Source organism: Rhinolophus hipposideros, assembly GCF_964194185.1.
Source record: "Rhinolophus hipposideros genome assembly, chromosome: 13".
NCBI lineage: Eukaryota > Metazoa > Chordata > Mammalia > Chiroptera > Rhinolophidae > Rhinolophus > Rhinolophus hipposideros.
The window spans coordinates 61,415,399-61,434,955 of NC_138059.1; the positions used below are offsets into that span (position 1 = coordinate 61,415,399).

Sequence of the window (19,557 nt, forward strand, 5' to 3'; positions counted from 1 at the left end):
TCGGCACAGCACACTTTTATTTAGCTTTACATTAGGGCAGCACTCTCTAAACTTGTATGATCCATGCCCTAGCAGTAAAAACTTTTCACATACACCAGCAAGATAGGTACATTTATAGATTATGCTACTCAACTAACACATATTGCACATGATAAAACAAAGATGAAAACTAAAGAATTCTTGAATATGAGCATTTTTAAAAAACCCATTTTGATTCAAATTCTAATATTTTCTTGCTATGCCAGAATGCATCTTTTTCCACGCCCTGTGTCAAGTTCATCTCAAGCTAGAAAAAAAAAATCACTAAGGATTTGAATTCCCTCGAAATGATAAACTGTTTGAAGGCAGAGAATGCGTATTATTTATTTTTGTATTACCTATAACTGGTATATGGAGAAGCTCAATGAACAGGGAGAAAGTGGTGAAGAAAATCATTTCCTCTTTAAAGATACGCAAAAGCAGGTTTAAAAAGACAGCTTTTTAAAAGCACTGCTTACTAATCAAGAGGAACAGAAGGCATACGAGATGCAGCACCCTGCTCATAAAGTAACCTCCTCGTTCCCCGACGTATAAACGTGTGGGGATGGCTGTGGATATCTTATGGGTTTTATTAAGCAAATCATAAAAGTGTTACACTCATATTTTTATGATAACTTAAACAGAGGGGAAGTGGCAAAAGAATGTACCATCGCGGGACAATCCAATAACCCAGAATTACTTATTTTAAAAAAATTAATGTATGATTATACATGACATCAAACAATTTTAAGTGGATTAAAGAGCAAACCATTAAAAATAGAAACATGAGAAGAAACAACTGAATATTTAAAAGTTCTGTGAAGGGAAAGTTCTAAGTTTTAAAACAAATCATGACTGCAAAAAAAATTTCTGAATAATAATGCAACACTTCTGCTTGTAAAGTAGAATCTTACATCAGAAAACTATAAAAGCTTTATAACAAAGACAAGGACGTCAATGATATTAACACAAAAATTTTAAGTAAATTAAAGAGAAATGTTATTTCCATTCCTGTGATTATGTCTGATAATACCTGACAGTAAACAAAAGTTGCATGAAGAAGAAACTGCAAACCACTTAATGTCTATGAAAGTCAGATTTCACGTGTGCCATGTGTATCATCAGTGTTCTTTTTCAATCAGATAGAAAACTATTAAGTGGTGAGTTTTCCTGTGTTCAATGAAAAACTTCAGTTTTCATTGTTGCTACTAGGCTCAATTGGAACAAAATTATCATCTATGTAAGTTCAGCTTTGAGGACATATAAATAAATACTACAGTCAGAGCTGATACATGTACAGAGAGAAGGAACTTTCCCCTAAATTTCCAATAATTTCTTGGGCTTTGAATATTTCTTTGTCACTTAGAGAAGAAGTTAGGAATTAGCTCTTACATATAAATCATAAGATAAAAAATGGAAGTAGATGTCTCACTGAACATGACATTTAACCCTTTTTCTTTGTGATTCCCTCTGCACCTGGATTTTCCTACGGCGGACTCCTTCTCTGACATTCACTCAGTTTACAGGGTTTCGGCCACTCTGGCTAAGGCTGCAATCCCTGCCATCCACTCTAGCACATTCCTCTAGTTAGGTTTCCTCATAGCAGTAATCACTACAGTAAATGTCAAAGTTCTATTTATATCTGTTTGTTTAATGATCGCCTCCCCTGCTGGAAGGTGAGTTTTCTAAAGGCTGGGACCTTTCCTGTGCTGTTTACCACCAGATTCCCAGCACCGGGAAAATGTACTGAGTGAATGAATGAAAACACTCAAAAATGTGGTGCTATGTGAAGGCCCAGTAAGTAAAGATATAACCTTAAAGCTTTATTTAGAATTCACTTTTAAGACTTTGAGTGACTCTATTTTTAAACGTAAACTATGATAAGGGAGAAGAGAGTTGTTGCATTTTAGGGCTTAGTGATTTTATCCGTGTCCTTCATTGAAGCTTTGACTAAGAGTTCACTGAATATATGAATGATGAAAAGTGTTTAAAATAAGTATTATCAGAGCTGCATAGGCAAACAAGTATTCAGAATAAGAGTTACTGGTACCAGACCTACATAGGCCAAAACTGTTTACAATTAGTACTGCCAGAGCTGCATGGGTCAGACAGCGTTTGTATCCATTTTCCTCCCCAGCTGTCCCCACTTTTACATTGTCTGCCCCTCTGGCCCCACGCAGTGCTCCTAGTGGAGTGTGGCCAGGGGGAGATGGGAGGGGACAAGCCTTCACAGACGTGGACTAGGTTAACCTCCTCTGCGGCCCACAGAGCATGGCACTTCCCTCCAGCACTTCTTTACTTGGCTGTATGGTGATTCTTTATCAATTTCTCCCAGGCTTGGCCCAGAGCTTTTTGGTTTAAGTTTAATTAAAAAATTGAAGCCCTTGGGAGCGTACATTTGTACACATCAAATGTATGTATTTTATTATTGTATATGTGATATCACAACAAAGTTGATTTTTTAGAAAAGTTATGTATGTAAACTTTAAAAATTGGGGTATTATCACATATTCCACAATCTCTTGAAAAATAAGAAGACTGGCAGCCACATGGCTATACTCTCAAGTTGGCATCAACTGGCACAAAGCCGTTTAGTCAGCCTGCCTTCCCTCCTGACACTGAGCCAGAACTAAGATCCCAATGGCAAAGAGTTTAGAAGCAGGGCTAAGAGACGGCAGGCGTCATTTTAGAACCTCTAGGGGTAGGAAACATCCATGGGCAAACGTGACTTTCATTAACATCTACAGCTGATGATTCCCAAATCGGTATCTCCAACTCTGATCTCTGTCCTATACTTGACTCTTTTATTCAAGTCTCTATTAGACAGATATCCATTTGGGTATCACACAAACACATTTAACTTCACATATTCAAAACGGAAATCATCCTCTCTACCAGCCCTAACCCTTAAACTTGCTCCTTTTGCTGCATTCTTTCTGTCACAAGACTTCCACCTTCCCCTCAACTGCCCAAGGCCGTCTTCGTCAACTACTCTCCCTACCTCATTCCCCCACGTGCTTTGGACAGCACATCCTCGTCATTCTAACTCCCAGGAGATCTTACAAACCATCACCTGTCTCCTTCCCCATGGCTGCTTGCCTCACTGAGGCCACCATGCTCTTTCAAGGAGCACTGAAAATAGCCCCTGACAAGTACTCATGTTTCTCGTCTTGTCTGACTTGTTTTTACACCACAGCCTGGGTAGTTTTCTAAAGTCTCTTGCTTCCCTCCGTGGCTCCCTATTTATTCACCGAGCAGGACTGGTGCTATTCCCACCCTTGTGGAGCTCAGCTTAAATGCCAAACGTCCTGAGACAGCGTCTGAGGTTTCGTGTGATCAGCCCTCACTTGACTTCTCCAGCTGCTCTCTCAACAATCACCCAATTCCACAGTTGCTGCGCTTTCAAATGTAGCCACGTTTGGAAACTCAATCCAGCTCCATCTCATTCTTGTGAAGTTCAGGAAACTTCTGATTTGGAGTCACAGCACTAACTGAAGGAAAAGTATTAGAAAGTAAAGCAAAGGGGCTTTCTTAGGATTTCCACCTACTGTAAACGTCAACACCTTACCTTAGGTTCTTTTAAGTAACAGTGCATGGCCTGAGTAACATCTGCAGCATGGACTGCGTTGTGGTAAGGGTTCTGACTGTGGTAATCTTCTTGAATCATAACTGCATCAAAGAAAAAAAGACCCCAAATTTAATTGTAAATGGGAGGCTTGTACAAGTACAAAAGCTGTGAAAATTATAAGTTCTCCACTTATGCTTTTCAAGTGGCTATCAGCTAACTGTTCAGATTCAGAGGTGATGATTACCTTATAACTCACATGTGTACCAAAAGAATTAATACCACTTTGACTCATTACTTGTTTGAAACTAATGAAGTCTTCGTTTCAAAATTATAAATAAATGTGTTTTCTCTTCCTCTTTTTAAATGTGAATCTATCATTTTGCAAAACTCTTTTTTAAAAAACTGTCTTAAGTACTTTTCATTAAACAGATAAAAAGAGTCTCTTGGTTTAATAAAAATAGTACAATTCATTCAACAAATACAGAGGGGGCCAAAAAAAATGTATACACATTTTAAGAAAGGAAAAAACTGTATTAAAATTATGCTGATGGTAATCACTCTGAGCACCTCTTGTAATTGCAGAAGTCAAACGTGACTTGCATTCATCTTCTGTTGTCGGTATATACTGAGTATTACAATTTTAATACAGTTTTTTCCTTTCTTAAAGTGTGTACACATTTTTTTGGCACTCTATTAACAGTGCTGGGTACTATTCTGAGTAGTACTAGAAATTCATCAGTGAACAAAAATCTAAAATAGTATAAACATTGCGGTACAGAAAATGAACCTATGGGTACATCATCAGTGAGGTAAGTCTTGGATCTGGAATTCATTTCTCAATAATATGGATGGATCTTGTTGATCCTGCCTTCTTTGCTCAGTGTCTGTTATATGATCATGTAAAAGTAGACTAGGATTAGAGGTCGGGCTGTCCCAGCTGTCGTCAAACCTGCCCTCTGGCCCCAGAAGCATAACACGAAAATCTTGTGATTTCCAAGTAAAGCGAGCCAATCCCAAGGTGGTGAACTATGACCCACTGGTGAGAGGGAAACAGCATCAGAATTCTGTCTTTACTTCGATCCTATCATTTAAAATAGCCTTTCAAATACTCTTGTTAGTATCTATTTTTATACATGTTTTATAATTTATGTATTAGTACAGTATTACGGGCAATTTATAAATAAATGAGCATTAAAAGTTTCTCAAAATTGCTAGGTAATACATTTATTTTAATTTAGTATTTAGGAAAGAAAATATTTTCTTCCTTAAAAAAAAAAGAATCCTCATGATACTAAATATGTTTTTCTAATATATTTCTTTATTCAGTGAAAAACAACTTTTTTTCTAGCAGAGCGGTCTTAAATATCCCGCACATTTAAACATATGCAAGATAATCTTTGAAGTTTATTATCAAAATAGGAGACCTAAGTGCAATGTACCCAATCTTTTAAAGTTTTGCCTTCAAAAATTTAGAAAAGGAGAGAAACTGTGCCATCTTCATCAGAAAGCTGTGGCCAATTGGAGAGAGACTGACTGCAAACTGTCCCAGTTTTCCCCCAGCCCCTCCGCCCATGGCTTTGAGCCTTCGCAGCTTCTCTGCCGAGAGGTGCAGTTCATTTCCATCTGACCTGCTCTGGCCGCCAGGACGTGGCGGAATGAGGCCAGCCAGAACTGAGACCAGGGCTCCAGAAGCCAGCGCTCTCTGGGAAACTAGCCAGCGCTCTTTGAACAAGTTTGGCTTATTGTAAAATAAATATTTCTTTCTTTGTTTTTAATGTGAATCTCTTATGGTGCCAGACTCCCCCTTCTCCTTTTCATTTAACAGAGGACCATGTAGAGTTGGTTCAGCCAGGGGAGGCCCTGTATTCCAGCTGAAGTCCCAGCCAAGGCCTGCAAAGCCACCATGCAGCTCACCTGTTGTCACCTGCAGCGCATAAATGAGCTCAGCCAGACTAGAAGCAGCATTCGACAGCCCCAGACTGAGAAGCTAAATAAATACGTGTCATTTTAAGCACTAAATTTGGGGTGGTTTGTTTTAGAGCAATAGTTAACTGATATGTATATATATTTTAAGTTCTTGTATAAATCTCATTACTATCAAATGGGTCAGAATCACTTACCTAAAAATCTACGAAGTTTCATCATATCTAAATGGAAGTACTCAATTAGTCCATGAAGACTAAATAAATGAAAGGTTAAACTTACTAGACTATTACCTGAAAAAAAAAAAGCAATATTAGTAGCTAACATTAATTGCATTATTTTTCCAAATACGGATTTCGAATATACAACATGTAGAATACTAATTCTTACTTTTTGTCTAAAATTTACATCTTCTTATTTTACAGGTTATGAATTTCAAATACCACATCTTTTTTTTCCATTCTAAGAAAAGAATTTTGTTGTTTCATTTACCACAACCAAATAACTAGAAGACAAACATTTTCAAATTGACCGACTTTTTTTAAAAGACACCAAAAGAGTTAGAATCAGTGGAAAACTTTGAAAATTGTCCCACAATGAGTTTAAGGCATCCCAAAGCAGTTAAAACATGGCTGCCCCAACCTCTTACGGAACAGCCCCTTTACCACCCTATTTTAGCTGAACAGGGATGTCCCAGAGCAAACTGCCTTGGCCGCAACCTTGCTAGGTGGACGTTGTATTCATTCTGAAACACAAAGGGCCAGCAGGAGGAATCACCTCAAGAACCCAACTCTGAACTCAACTACCTGCCTCTCCCATACTCGCAGCAGAAGATCTGAAAGTTGCTGGAAGAGGGGGGGTTGAAGAAAAATCTTAAAACTAGGCAGAATTCTACACCATAAATTCACAGTCAACACTACTCAGTCATCTTATGTTTTTTCTAGTGGCATGGCTCTTTCATATTCCAAAATGCTTGTTTTCAAACCTTCTCTACTCTCCTCAAACTTTCAACATACTCACAGCCCATTCACCCCCTCATTTTCAACAACCTCATATTTCACAAAAAAATACAAGACCTCAAATTTCCCTTTTTTTTTTGTACTGGATATGATTTTCTTTAATTCAAATTTATTGGGGTGACAATGGTTAGTAAAATTACACAGGATTCAAGTGTACACTTCTGTAATACATCCTCTATATATTACTTTATGTGTTCACCACCCAGAGTCAGTTCTCCTTCCATCACCACATATTTGATCCCGTTTATCCTCTTCTAAGATCCCCCCTCTCCTCCTTTACCCTCTGGTAACCAACAACCAATGTGTCCTTCGACAGATGATTGGATAAAGAAGATGTGGTATATATACACAATGGAATACTACTCAGCCATAAGAAAAGATGAAATAGTGCCATTTGTAACAACATGGATTGATCTTAAGATTATTATGCTAAGTGAAATAAGTCAGACAGAAAGTAGAGAAGCATTTGCCTTTCACTGATATGTGCGATATAAAACTGAAAGCAACAAAGGAGCAAGACAAAAAAAGAAACAAACACTCAGACACAACAGACAAATTTCCCTTTCTTTCCAAAGCCAATCCCTCTACTCCTCCACAGCTCCCCGCACCCTAGTTCCACTGAATCCAAACATCCCTCCCTCCCTCTGCTGTCCCAGTCTCAGCATCAGCACTCAGACATGCTTGCGATTCTCTTACCCTTGAAACTACAAAGAATCTCCAACTCTCTTGGCCCCCTCCGATTGTCACCCTCTCTATTCCCCTACATAGCCAAGTTTTCTAAAGGAGCAGCTACATGCAATAGGGATCATTTTCACCCTCCCTTCCACTCCTTTGTCCTTGACAAACTGGAGTCACACCAAGTGTAGAAATTAAATTTGGAAAAACTTAATGTTTTTGGAAAAACATTTTTATAATGTCTAGTTTTCCCTTCCAAGGTACAGCTCTCCATTTTTTGTACCTTCCATTATTTCTCAAAGTTTTGTAGATTTCCTCTATAGGACACACATACTATATTATTTTAACAATTAAATAGACTGTGTTTTAAAGGGTATGAGTGCATAATTACTACTAGCATTCAGACAATAACAATAATATAAACATGATTCTAATATTCCCTAAAGAAATCTATGATTCTTATAAAAATGCATGAAAGGCCTAACTAGTCCCACATTGAAAATTTTTTGTAAAAATATTTAGGAAGGATTATAGCGGACTATTGTGCTAAACTCATTATCTAAAACTGCCTAAACAATTGCCAACAGAAACTCATGGCTGAAAAAACAGGCAACTAATTGGAACAATATTTGCATGAACAATACTGAAAAGGATGTAGCAACCCAAAAGAAATTTATTTTTTAAACTACCTGACATATCACCTTCAAAAGGGGAAAAAAAATTTGAAATATTTTCCTTTTATGAAATTAAATGTTAAGATTCATTCAAATCCTGGTAATACTCTATTGGTACAGATATGAGCCCAGAAGCAGACATGAGTTTAGAAACACTAGTGAAAAAGTGAGCTATATTTCTGTTATTAATGTTGTAACAACCAACTTTTCTTTGGATATATCCAAAGATATTTCAGAACGTATAGTCAAACAAACTATTCAATTTAAAAATGGGCAGAGGATCTGAACAGACATTTTCCAAAGACAACATACATGTACAACAGGTAAATGAAAATGTGCTCAACATCACTAATCATCAGGGAAATGCAAATGAAACTACAACAAGATATCACCTCACACTGGTCAGAATGGCTATTATCAAAAATATAAGAAGTGCTGGCAAGGATGTGGAGAAAAGGGAACCCTTATGTACTGTTGGTGGGATTGCAGATTGGTGCAGCCACTATGGAAAAGACTATGGAGGTTCCTCAAAAAAATTAAAAATAGAACTACTTTATGATCCAGCAATTCCACTTCTGGGTATTTATCTAAAGAAAACTAAAACATTAATTCGAAAAACTACATGCACCTCAATGTTCTCTGCCGCGTATTTACAATAACTAAGACATGAAAACAAGTGTCCATCAATGGATGAGTACAGAAAATGTCTCTCTCTCTCTCTCTCTCTCTCTCTCTCTCTCACACACACACACACGCGCGCGCGCGCGAACATAATTCAGCCACAAAAAAGGGAATCTTGCCATTTGTGACAATGTGGATGAACTTCGAGGGCATGCTAAGTAAAACAAGTCAGAGAAAGAGAAATGCCACATAACCTCACTTATAAGTGGAATCTAAAAACAAAAACAAAAAATTGACCTCACAGATACAGAGAACAGATTGGTGGATGCCAGAGGTGAGGGTTGGGAGTGGATAAAATGGGTGAAGGGGATCAAAACGTACAAATTTCCAGTATAAAATATATAAATAAGCCCTGGAAATGTGATGTTCAGCATGGTGACTATAGGTAATAATACCATATTGCATATTTGAAAGTTGCTAAAAGAGTAGATCTTAAAAGTTCTCATCACAAGAAAAAAATTTTATTAACAGTGTATGGTGACAGATGCTAACTAAATTTATTGTGATTATTTTGCAGTATATACAAATATCAAACCATTATATTGTACACCTGAAGCTAAATGTTACATGTAAACTATACTTCAAATTTTTAAAAATGTATATTCATTCTGTATGTTTAGGTTACAATAGTGTTCTCCCAAAATCGTTTTCCAAACCTAATGAAACAAATTACCAATTTCTAGGAATAAGTTTTAAGAAAGCTACAATCTAATGGCAAAATACCCTCTTTGGGAATTCAGGCAAACTGCAATAAATATATGTGACGTCTTCCACCAAGAACTATCCAGGAATCTAATAAGAACCAATCTATTCAAGTGCACAATCCATACCAAATTGAACAACTGCATGCAACATTTTTTTCTCATTTTCAGTTCGTAAGATACACCAGAATATTTTAATACCAGTGAATAAGAACACAAATCAATGAAACATTTCAAAACAAGTGATGCTTAGTTGATGTGTTAAACAAGAAACAGGCACAGAAGAACTTAATTTATATGAAAGTGGAAACAAACACTTTCTTGGACAAGAAAACTGTACTTACAGAAAAGTTACCCTCATAAAAATAGACCAAAGCATAGGACTGCCGAAGGTAGAACAGCCTTTGATAGTATTTGGAATGTGATTCCGGGGGGAGCTGGCAGCATTAGGCTGCCTGCGTAACACAGACCTGGAACGAGGGTCCTCACATGCCAGGTAGCTTTCAGGGGTGACAAGGCACATCTTGTTACCTCACATAACCTAACTCTCATTCCTGTAAAAGGAACATGAAATATACCCTACCGGACAGTAACTACTTCCCTCCTCGCAGTGGACAGACGGGGACTGTTTGTCTTGGCGGCAATCACTGATTTTGCCTCCTCCCTGCCTTCCCTGCAGTACCATTTGGGAAATTACCAGAGTAAGAAATACAGAAAGTATTGGACCAAAAACAAGCAGGGAGAACTTTACATTCAGAGCCCATGTACATATATCACCCAGAATTCATTTCACGCTAAGCCATTTTGAAATGAAAGTAGTGCTGATTAAATAATGCCAAGTTAAAGGAATTTTCTTCTGCCCATTTGTTTCTCGATAATATCTCTTCATGTACACAATTCCTGTAACTTTTTCGTGGCTGTAGTTAACTGAATATATTTATCACCATCTGTAAAATCACAGGTGGGTAGCTAACTAAACCCTACGTAGAAACCATCCAGCCATCTTCTCCACAGAAAGGAGTGAGGTGATTAAAGGGAAAACAAATTAACTAAAATAGTGGGCTTTTACTTCTGCCCATCCTACACGATCCAAACTTCATCCATTTTCATCACCAAGCCCCTGACTAGCACTTTTAAAAAACAAAATTTAGAGATCAACTATTTCAACAGTGACAAATGTCCCAGTAGACTAATACTGGGCTATGAACTGTTAGTTTATACAAGGCTAAACCTTGAAGGTGCTAAGCGTGGCATTATTTTATTTGTATTACCTTGAGATAACTAAAGTAATATTCGTGTTGAGTTAGGAAAGGGAGTTTCCCAGACCCAGAAGCAGCCCAGCCACCTGATAGTTCACCACCTGTATTTCCAAAAAGGGGAAGGCTGAAGAGGACAACTGTATAAATGACATCAGAGCCTGTCCAGTGTGGACAGGCCAAAGTGGGGGCAGGGAGAGGAACACAGCACTCACTCAGTCACCAAAGGGCAAAGGAGAAGGGAGAAAAATAGAAAAGGGGAAAAACAAAAAGGCAGGGAACTAACTGGGAGGGGGCTTTGCTGATAAGGTAAACTTTACTCTCTTTACAATTATGCCTGAGATCCATCGATTTATTTTCTGTCAACAGTGTGTGGACAAACAGAAGATGATTACAAAGGTATTTTCACTTATGTACGCCACACAGCTTAGAGGGAATAATGTAGTGATACTACAAAGCTAGAACTATACTGATTCTCAAGATGAATAAAGTTGTATTTGCTTCTGCATTTTCCATATTTGGCTTCCTTACAAAAGGAACTTCACTCCAAAATAAAATGAGAAAAAAAGAGAGAGGTGATTTTAAAGTATAGCAGTGAACTACACATTTATTACATCTGAACCATAAGAAGTGACTTCCTCTCAGTGTACTCTCCACTCTGCTTCATTTATTAAAAAGGTATTTAGACAAAAGGGGCAAAGTCTAGTTGAACTACATGTACCACCAATTTTTTTATACCAAATAAAGCTGATTTCCACAGTGTCAGATGGTTGCTGGACTTATCATGGTGATCACTTCTTTAAATATTGAATAACTATCGTGTACACCTGAAACTAATATTGTATGCTAACTTTATTTTTTAAAAACGCTTAAAAAAAACACCTGATTTCCCAAAGGGAATCCTGTTCCTGTTCCCAAAGAGCGTAAGGGAACATGAACCCTCTCCCCAAAACAAAACTCAGAAGGGGGTGAACAAAGCAGAATCACCTGTTTTTCTTCAAACCACTCTTACTCTGTAGATTCTAATAAGCCCCCTAAAGAAGCTTTTCCCCACGCTACCATGGAGAAGTAGTGCCAGAGGGAACGACATATGCCATATCTCCCAAGTGTGTGGAAAAAGAAAAGCCTGAGAATCACAAAGCTAGAAGAAAGGATAGCTCTCAAAAAGTTGTTAATCTACCACATACCATGTTTCCCTGAAAGTAAGACCTAGCCGGACAATCAGCTCTAATGAGTCTTTTGGAACAAAAATTAATATAAGACCCGGTCTTACATTATATTACATTATATAAGACCCCGTCTCATATTATAGTAAAATAAGACCGGGTCTTATATTTCTTTTTGCTCCAAAAGACTCATTAGAGCTGATTGTCCGGCCAGGTCTTATTTTCGGGGAAACAAATTATCCGTAACTATCAAAGCTGGAATATGGCATCAGAAGATGCCATCGTAAATGGCCACCATCCAAAAGAAAGAAAAAAACAAGAACATGATATAATAACTCTCACTTTGGGTTATTAGTAATAGTAGCATTAATTAGGGATGGCCAAGTGATGATTTTTTGGATTGCTGATAAGATTAATCAAAGACTGAAATTATGAGATTGATTCTCCAGGCTTATAAATCAGTCAAAGAAGGGAAAAATGATGGCCCCTCTACCAGCAGAGGGCTTGTAAATGAAAGCAAAGTAAATGAAAGCAACAACCCATCAATGTATCAATCTAGATTACAATACATTACTTTGAGAAAGTCAAATTCTTCACTTACCATTTGTTAGTCTATCAAACAGAAAGATATCAAAATTCCAATTTCCAACTTTTCCCAGCATACACTAAAATGAAAACCAAACATTCCTACTATAATTTAATTTCAGTAACATTCTCTTTTATAGATAGTTCAGAAAAGTTAATGAAAATGGTGATTGATTTACTTTAAGAAATGCTAAATATCATCGCCCTTTTAATCATGACTTTTCCAATTGGCTCCAAAAAAGGTCTGAAGGGATTAAACTCCATTAAAAAACCAAATATTATTTTGTTTTCCAAGTAATGAATATACAGGTAAGGTTAGTGTTCCTTTCAACATATTCCTATACGCCCACTATCTTTCAAGAATTCTAACGTAACTCACAGAAGTGTGATTCAGACGTTGCATGGTCCAGAAACTAGATTTTAAAAATCTAGTAAAAATAAGTTATGATAACTGAGTACTTAGTATATTCCAGGTGCTGTTAAAAGTGCTTTATTCACTCTTACTATTCACACCAACACTATCAAGAGGCATTGTTTTCAATCCTCATTTATAGATGGGGAAACAGGCAAAAAGTAACTTGCTCAGCTGGAAAGTAATAGAGCTGGAGTCTTAACTCGGGCAGTCTGATTCAGGAACCTAGTCACCTGAAATCAATGCCATACCATGCTTAAATTATTTGTTATTCATTTTCTTAAAAAGTACTCCAAACTTATGGGCGTTTATTTATATTCTTTAAATATCCTTATAAAATAATAGCATATACTGCATTAATTTTTAAATTGATGTGTACTCCAGCTAAGCAAACAAACTACACAGTGACCCTAAAAACCAAATAGATTATATTTTTACACTATAAATATGCAACTTAAAAATTCTGTGGACTTTATTTTTAAGAAAAAAAATCTGTTTCCATAAATTCATTGTTGTATGCATGCATTTATGAATAAATTGACATAAGCATAGTTAGACACTACTAGAAGAGATAAATTATGATACAATTACACACAAACCAATATTCTCATTCTAAAACACAGAACTCGTTAGATTTTTTTTTAAAAAAGCATGAACACTTTCCATTGACTTCTTATATCGAACAGGGAAGCAAATTTTTTTCACTTGAATGTCATCATAAAGGTACCCCAGCCCTATCTACACGCATTTACAAAATCTGGCCTGAAATATTAAGTCAAAGACTCATTTAAAAAATATTAGAAATGTAAGATTATTAAAAAATTCTCATTTGCTCAAAAACAAGCTCACCTAATCTCCACTTTCATTAAAACATTTCTTGTAAGAAAATAATGCTCAAAATCACTGGATATAATTAACACACACCTAAATTCTCAAAATACCTCATTGATGCAAGAGACTATGAAAAATCATTCATCTGAAAGTCATGAGACCTAACTTGCTGTACTGGTTTACCTCTGAATCAGGTGGGTGGGCTCAAACAAGTCTCTTGCTCAATTAGGCCATCATTTCCTTATCTACTGAACACAGAAATTCGATCAGATAATCTATAATATTCTTCCCAGCATTAACCGTCTGTGTGATCTTATAGTTTAATGTTTTATTGATCTATTTTTTACTTAATATCATAATAAATGAAAACACTTTCATTTATTTAGTTACTTCAAAAATGCTCCTTGTTCTGTTCTGTAATACCTAATCATGAAATGAACAGCTACTCTAAAGGAAAAACCTGAAAAATGGGCTTAAATGACTTTCTCATACAAAAAGACTCCATAAATCAGTATCATATGGGGGAAAAAAAAGCTTCATTAAACTTATCAAAAAATTAACATTTTCTTGAAAAAGCTATACCCACCTTGGCTTGTCCATTATAATCATCATCTAAAATGTTCAGAGAATTTGAAACGGTAGTACCACGAAAAAAGCGTGAAGATCTAAGATATCGCTGGAAACTTAGTAACCTTCTGATATTTCTTGCAGACACAGAAACTTCAATTTCAGATTGAGCTGAAATAAAAGAAGTAAAAAGTGAGTATAGCAACTCAAAACTGCATATACGATCTTTGTAATAACCTTTTCTAGTTATATACAAATATTATTTTAAATTAATCACTATACCACATTTCTAGGAAAGAAGAGGTACTTTATTTGTATTTTCAATTAAAGAACTAAAAACGAAGGGGTAAATATGTAATTTTGACAGCATTCAGAAAGCTAATAATGAGGAGTGGGGCTAGATTACTAATTTGTTTTTTATTTGTCTGTTTTTTTAACTTCCAAGAATTATCCCTCACTCAATTGTTTCAATACACTATATACACATTATGGAGCAGAAAGAAAAACTCTAGTTTCAAACTATGCTTCATATTGAAAAGCCAGGTCCAAGTTACATAAAACTTTAGCAATTACACATCTCAAATCCTAATAAGGTATCATTTCAAATATTTCCTTAAGATAATTTAGGGGAAAAGGAAATGGAATGCAGAATAAAATAGTTTATATCCTGTAAGAGACCTAAAGGATAGGGATAAAAATTATGTATGACGACAAATTCTAGAAAAGGTGTGGTTCCTTATTGGAGACTGAAATGTTCTCTTTCTGTATGTCTAACAGTCTTTTCCTTCTCGTGTAAGAATAAACCAAAGTTTCTTTGAGCAACAAAGACTTGGGTTAAAAGTTATCTTCTAGGGAACATGGTATCTTTAAATTCTAGAATCAAACTAAAATCAGTGAAATGTTCACAATATAAACTCATGAAAACGAAGATGAAGGATCAATAAATCATCATCTCTCATCTTAACTTCCATTAACTTAGAATCACCAGGTGGAAAGGCAGGTAATCAAACATATTCTCTCTTATGTGTCCAGTCACTAACTCCTCTGTTTAATTTATAAAATAATAGTGATAATATCTAACACAAAGCGTTCTGGATTAAATGAGATAATGTATACACAAGTCAGATATATAATAGGTATTACATAAATGGTGGAAACATAGATGATAAAATCAATGCTGATGCCATTACTTGCAGGTATGCAATTATCGTAAGTTCCAAATCTGTTCATGTTGCTCTAAATAAAAGTATTCATTGGCTCCTCATTATCTTATAATGAACTCCATCTCCTTAGCCTGGAAGAGACGGAGGTTCCAGACAGACAGAACCTGTCCCAGGTTCTGGCTCTCTCCAAATTCGACTCAGGTGTCCCCTCACCTGGGAAGAACACCTGAACACCTGCATATACACATTTGAGAGAGATGGGAAGCATGGCCTCTGGGTTGTCATCGTTCCCCGTGCAGACACCCATGAGACTACTTCTGATATTGCATTATAACTGCTTATGTACCTTTCTACTTCAACAAACAATGACCTCTAACGCAGGCACAAACTATTTTTTTATCTCTGTATTCCTAAGCCTAATAATAGTTCCAAGTATGTATGTGTAAAACATACTGAATACATGTTGAATAAATGCATACTGTTTTTGGAATATCTGATGAGTTTTGAGGTTTCTGTAGACTCACATAAGCGAGAAATAAAATAATGCACATTGTTATAAGGTTTACTTCCTTATTTTTCATTCCAGTGAGTCTAAAATAGAAAACATCTAGAACAATTATGGAGTTAAATTTTGATCTTTATCAATGTAATGTACATTAAAAGGACTGGAACCAAATGGTAAAACTATTAATGTCAAGTGATTATGTTTGAACTAGAATTAGTATGTTTGAGGAAACTAGGGTAGCCTAAGTTCAGTGAAAGCAATGTTATTTGCTTTACAAAAAGTATGTCATTTAGCCTTCAGCAATCTCAAAAGATAAATATTATCCTCCACTTTACATACGAGAATACTGAATCTACAAGAGGTTAAGAAACCTGCCCAAGGACATACAGCCAATAACAGGTGACAAATGGATTTTAAAGCACAGATGTCTGTTTACAACGCCTGTGTCCACAGTATTACTCATATCTTTACAGTATTGTTTGTTAACTGTTTATTATAAAAATTTTATACATACCATTATTCAAAATTATTCTTACTTAGATGAAACTATGTGCAAAAAGCAACACAGAAAAAAGCTAATGTACAGGAATGTAAGTATTTAATGTAACCTTTCTAGTCTTCTCCTAGAATAGGTCTGGAAGAGACAAAATGGAATGGCACAAATATATGGGGAGCAGATGAGGTCTAACTGATACAATACTAGCACCACCATCTCTGTATTATAAGGTACTTTATAGTTTTCACAAAATGTTGCAGAAGACACATATTCTATCCATTATGGAAAAGTAACCTAAAAGAGTTCAAGGTCATAAGCATGACTTCAATTTATCTTACACACAAATGGTAATAATTTTATTACTGGCAATTACACTGCATCATGGGTATGCACATGCATATAAACTAATACTGTATTTCCCCCAAAATAAGACCGGGTCTTATATTAATTTTTGCTCCAAAAGACTCACTATGGCATATTTTCAGAGGATGTCTTATTTTTTCATGTACAACAATCTACATTTATTCAAATACATAGTCATGTCATCTTCTTCTGGAACATCGTCACAACGTAAATGCGTCTGTCTGGCTGATGATCTTAACTGGGGCTTATTTTCGGGGTAGGTCTTATTTTCGGGGAAACACGGTAGTAGGATCACTGCTTTCAAATTATATGCCCAAACTAATGAACACATCCCTGAAGTAAATCTGAGAATCTCTTTGGGAGGATAATTGTATAAGATTCAAAAAAAAACCGAATGAGCTTTATCTGAGGAGAAAACCCCCAAAACTCAATCTGCTATGCCAAGTGTCTATCAACACGGCAGTGAGCGCTTAAGACAACTGGCATTGTCTGGAAGTCAGGTCTCCATCCGCAAGGTCATGGTTATACCTTCCCCCTGCCTTTCTCCTACATTCTGGATGACTTCTGACAAGTCACAAGTTCTCAAATTCTCATTTTCCTTCTCTGAAAAAAACTAACAATAATTCATGTCTTTTGCCTATTTCACAGAGCCCTGAAATTGGGACTTATTATCAAGAGTTCTGTTTTGACCATCTTAAATTGAGAATGAATGTTAGACATTAACTCAAGGGGAAATGCTCACTCATAATAGGAGCCCAATGCCTTCCAGACTTTTACTTAATGATAGAACCAGCCTTAATCACGACTGATTATTTCACAATCTAAGGACAGAGAACCTGTCCAGATGAAACAGCAAATCATCTAGAGAAAAGTATTTTCTTCACACAGAGGGCCTGAGGAGCCTACACCTAAGATTACATTCTGGAAAGAACTGAAAATCCCACGAGAACTTGCAGAGATGGCAACTAAAACTACCTGGAAGCTCTAAGACATAATACAGGATCAGAACTTGGTAATGGGGGTGGATATTTGATTTTTTTCACCCATCTAATTTTTGATTATGTAATTCACTCACGTTTCAAAAATGAAAAGGAGGAAAGGAGAGAGGGAGGGAGCAAAGATCAGTAAAAAACATCAACCTACCCGATCCACCATCCAACCAAGTGCCAAGGCCTCCCCTAAAATGAGGAGGAAACTTTTCTCAAAGTTTCTTGTGTATCTTTCCTGAGGTTTTTGATCAAATATATGGAAACATCATTATATATTTTTCTACCTCTTTTACATAAATAGTAGCATAGTATACAACCTGGTCTGCATCTTGCTTTTTAATTTATCTTGGAGCTATTTTCCTATTAGTACCTTCCTCATTCTAAGGCTGTAAAATATTCCATCATATGAATGAATCTATTAACCAATCCTCTACTGACAGACATTGCTACAATTTTACAATTTGCAAAAATACCTTCATTTTGTTAAATATCCTTATATTTCTACCACTTGTTTAACAGCTTTAGATATCATCCTTTAATTTTTTATTACACATGAGGAAATCAATTGATAGCCCATCCTACTTCCCTTTCCTCCTCTAATGTTTGTTGATTGTCAGAGCACTTATTATTTTTCTTTCACTCAAATTCCCACTTTAGATTCCACTCTAGAATTAAATATATTCAGGTCCTTGTACCATGGCTTCCTTCCCCAGGTACCTTTTGTTTCCTTAGTAGTTTCCTTAGGAAGAACTCATAAAAACATCACCTCACAAACAATATATTCTTAAGTGTTCAAGCTTTTTTGGGTAGTCTTTGTACTCGAAGAACAGATTGACTGCATATAAACTTTGTGGCTCTCATCTTCCTTCCTTGCGTGTATTTGAAGGTATTGGTTCATTGTCTTCTCATATTGCAATTTAAAATCTGAGGCAAACCCATTATTTTCCCCTTTATAAGTGACCCACAGAATATCTTTTTATCTTCAAGTCTAATGACTTGCTAGGATAGACCTCATGTTACCCATTCTGGGTCACTGTCACCTGGTACATGGTGTATTCTTTCAACGTGTAAATTCAAATCTGTTATTTCTGAAAAGTTGTCTTGAATTATATCTAAATATTTATTCAGTGCCACTATCTTAGCTTTATTATTCAGACTTTAAACTGTTATGTTGAAACACCGTTGCCTGTCTGCTATATCACTTTCTCTCCAAATCTTTTTAACTATTTGTTTTGTTTGCTTTGCTCATTTCTGTTCACTATGCTCATTACATTGTTTAGTGCATATTCTACCTTGTTTTCCTACCAAATGTCCTCATTTCTGGGATATATTTAAATTTTTGCTCCATTTCCTGATTCTGAATGTACATATTTCAACTATTTTTGTTGTGTCTTTATCTTTTCCCTGATTTCTTGAATTTGTGCTTTACAGTGAAATTATTGCTTCATTTATTTTTCTTTAAGTGTGTAGAAAATTTGGTCACAATTTTCATCAGTTCAATGACACCTTTCTCTATGAAGTGCTTTTCAATCACTGTTAAGTTCTGCTGCTCTCCTCCACTCTTTTGCATAATTAAATTATCTGACGTGCCATTTTCTTTGTTTTAAAGAGTCATTAGGAATGGGCTGAATTTTCCTGGACTAACCCTTTACACCCAGTGCTTAGCGGGGATGGGAGCGAGATCTTAGGAGAGGACAGAGGAGCCCTCTGAGCTTCGCCACCCCAATGGCGCTCTCCTCTGCTTCTCACCAACACGCCTTTGCTATTTCTCTAAATTGGGCCCAGATGGACTGCACCTACCCCTTCTCAGGCCAAATCATAGGCCAAATGTGGCAAGTAAAACATTTAAGTTTGTGCTTCAGGGTGAGTCCCTTATACTAAAAAAAAAAAAAAAAAAAAAAAAAAGAAAAAAGAAAAAAAAGGAAGAAAAAGGTTATTAAGAATTCTGCTGTGGCTTAACATATG

At 36.1% G+C, this 19,557-nt stretch overlaps 1 protein-coding gene across 6 annotated transcripts in view; it reads right to left on the minus strand.

Annotated features, from left to right (window-relative positions):
* The window catches only part of PDE7A (phosphodiesterase 7A), an 86,071-nt gene that overhangs the window by 10,506 nt on the left and 56,008 nt on the right, over window positions 1–19,557 (minus strand). For all 6 annotated transcript variants that reach the window (XR_013994751.1, XM_081070450.1, XM_081070451.1 and 3 more), the window contains exons 4-7: window positions 14,096–14,247; window positions 12,283–12,346; window positions 5,707–5,802; window positions 3,587–3,687 (exon numbers count right to left, since the gene is read on the minus strand). Coding sequence is in view for 5 of the 6 variants with exons in the window: in XM_081070450.1 (XP_080926576.1) it covers window positions 3,587–3,687; window positions 5,707–5,802; window positions 12,283–12,346; window positions 14,096–14,247 (413 nt within the window). In the remaining variant the exon portion in view is untranslated. The remainder of the gene's footprint in view (window positions 1–3,586; window positions 3,688–5,706; window positions 5,803–12,282; window positions 12,347–14,095; window positions 14,248–19,557) is intronic.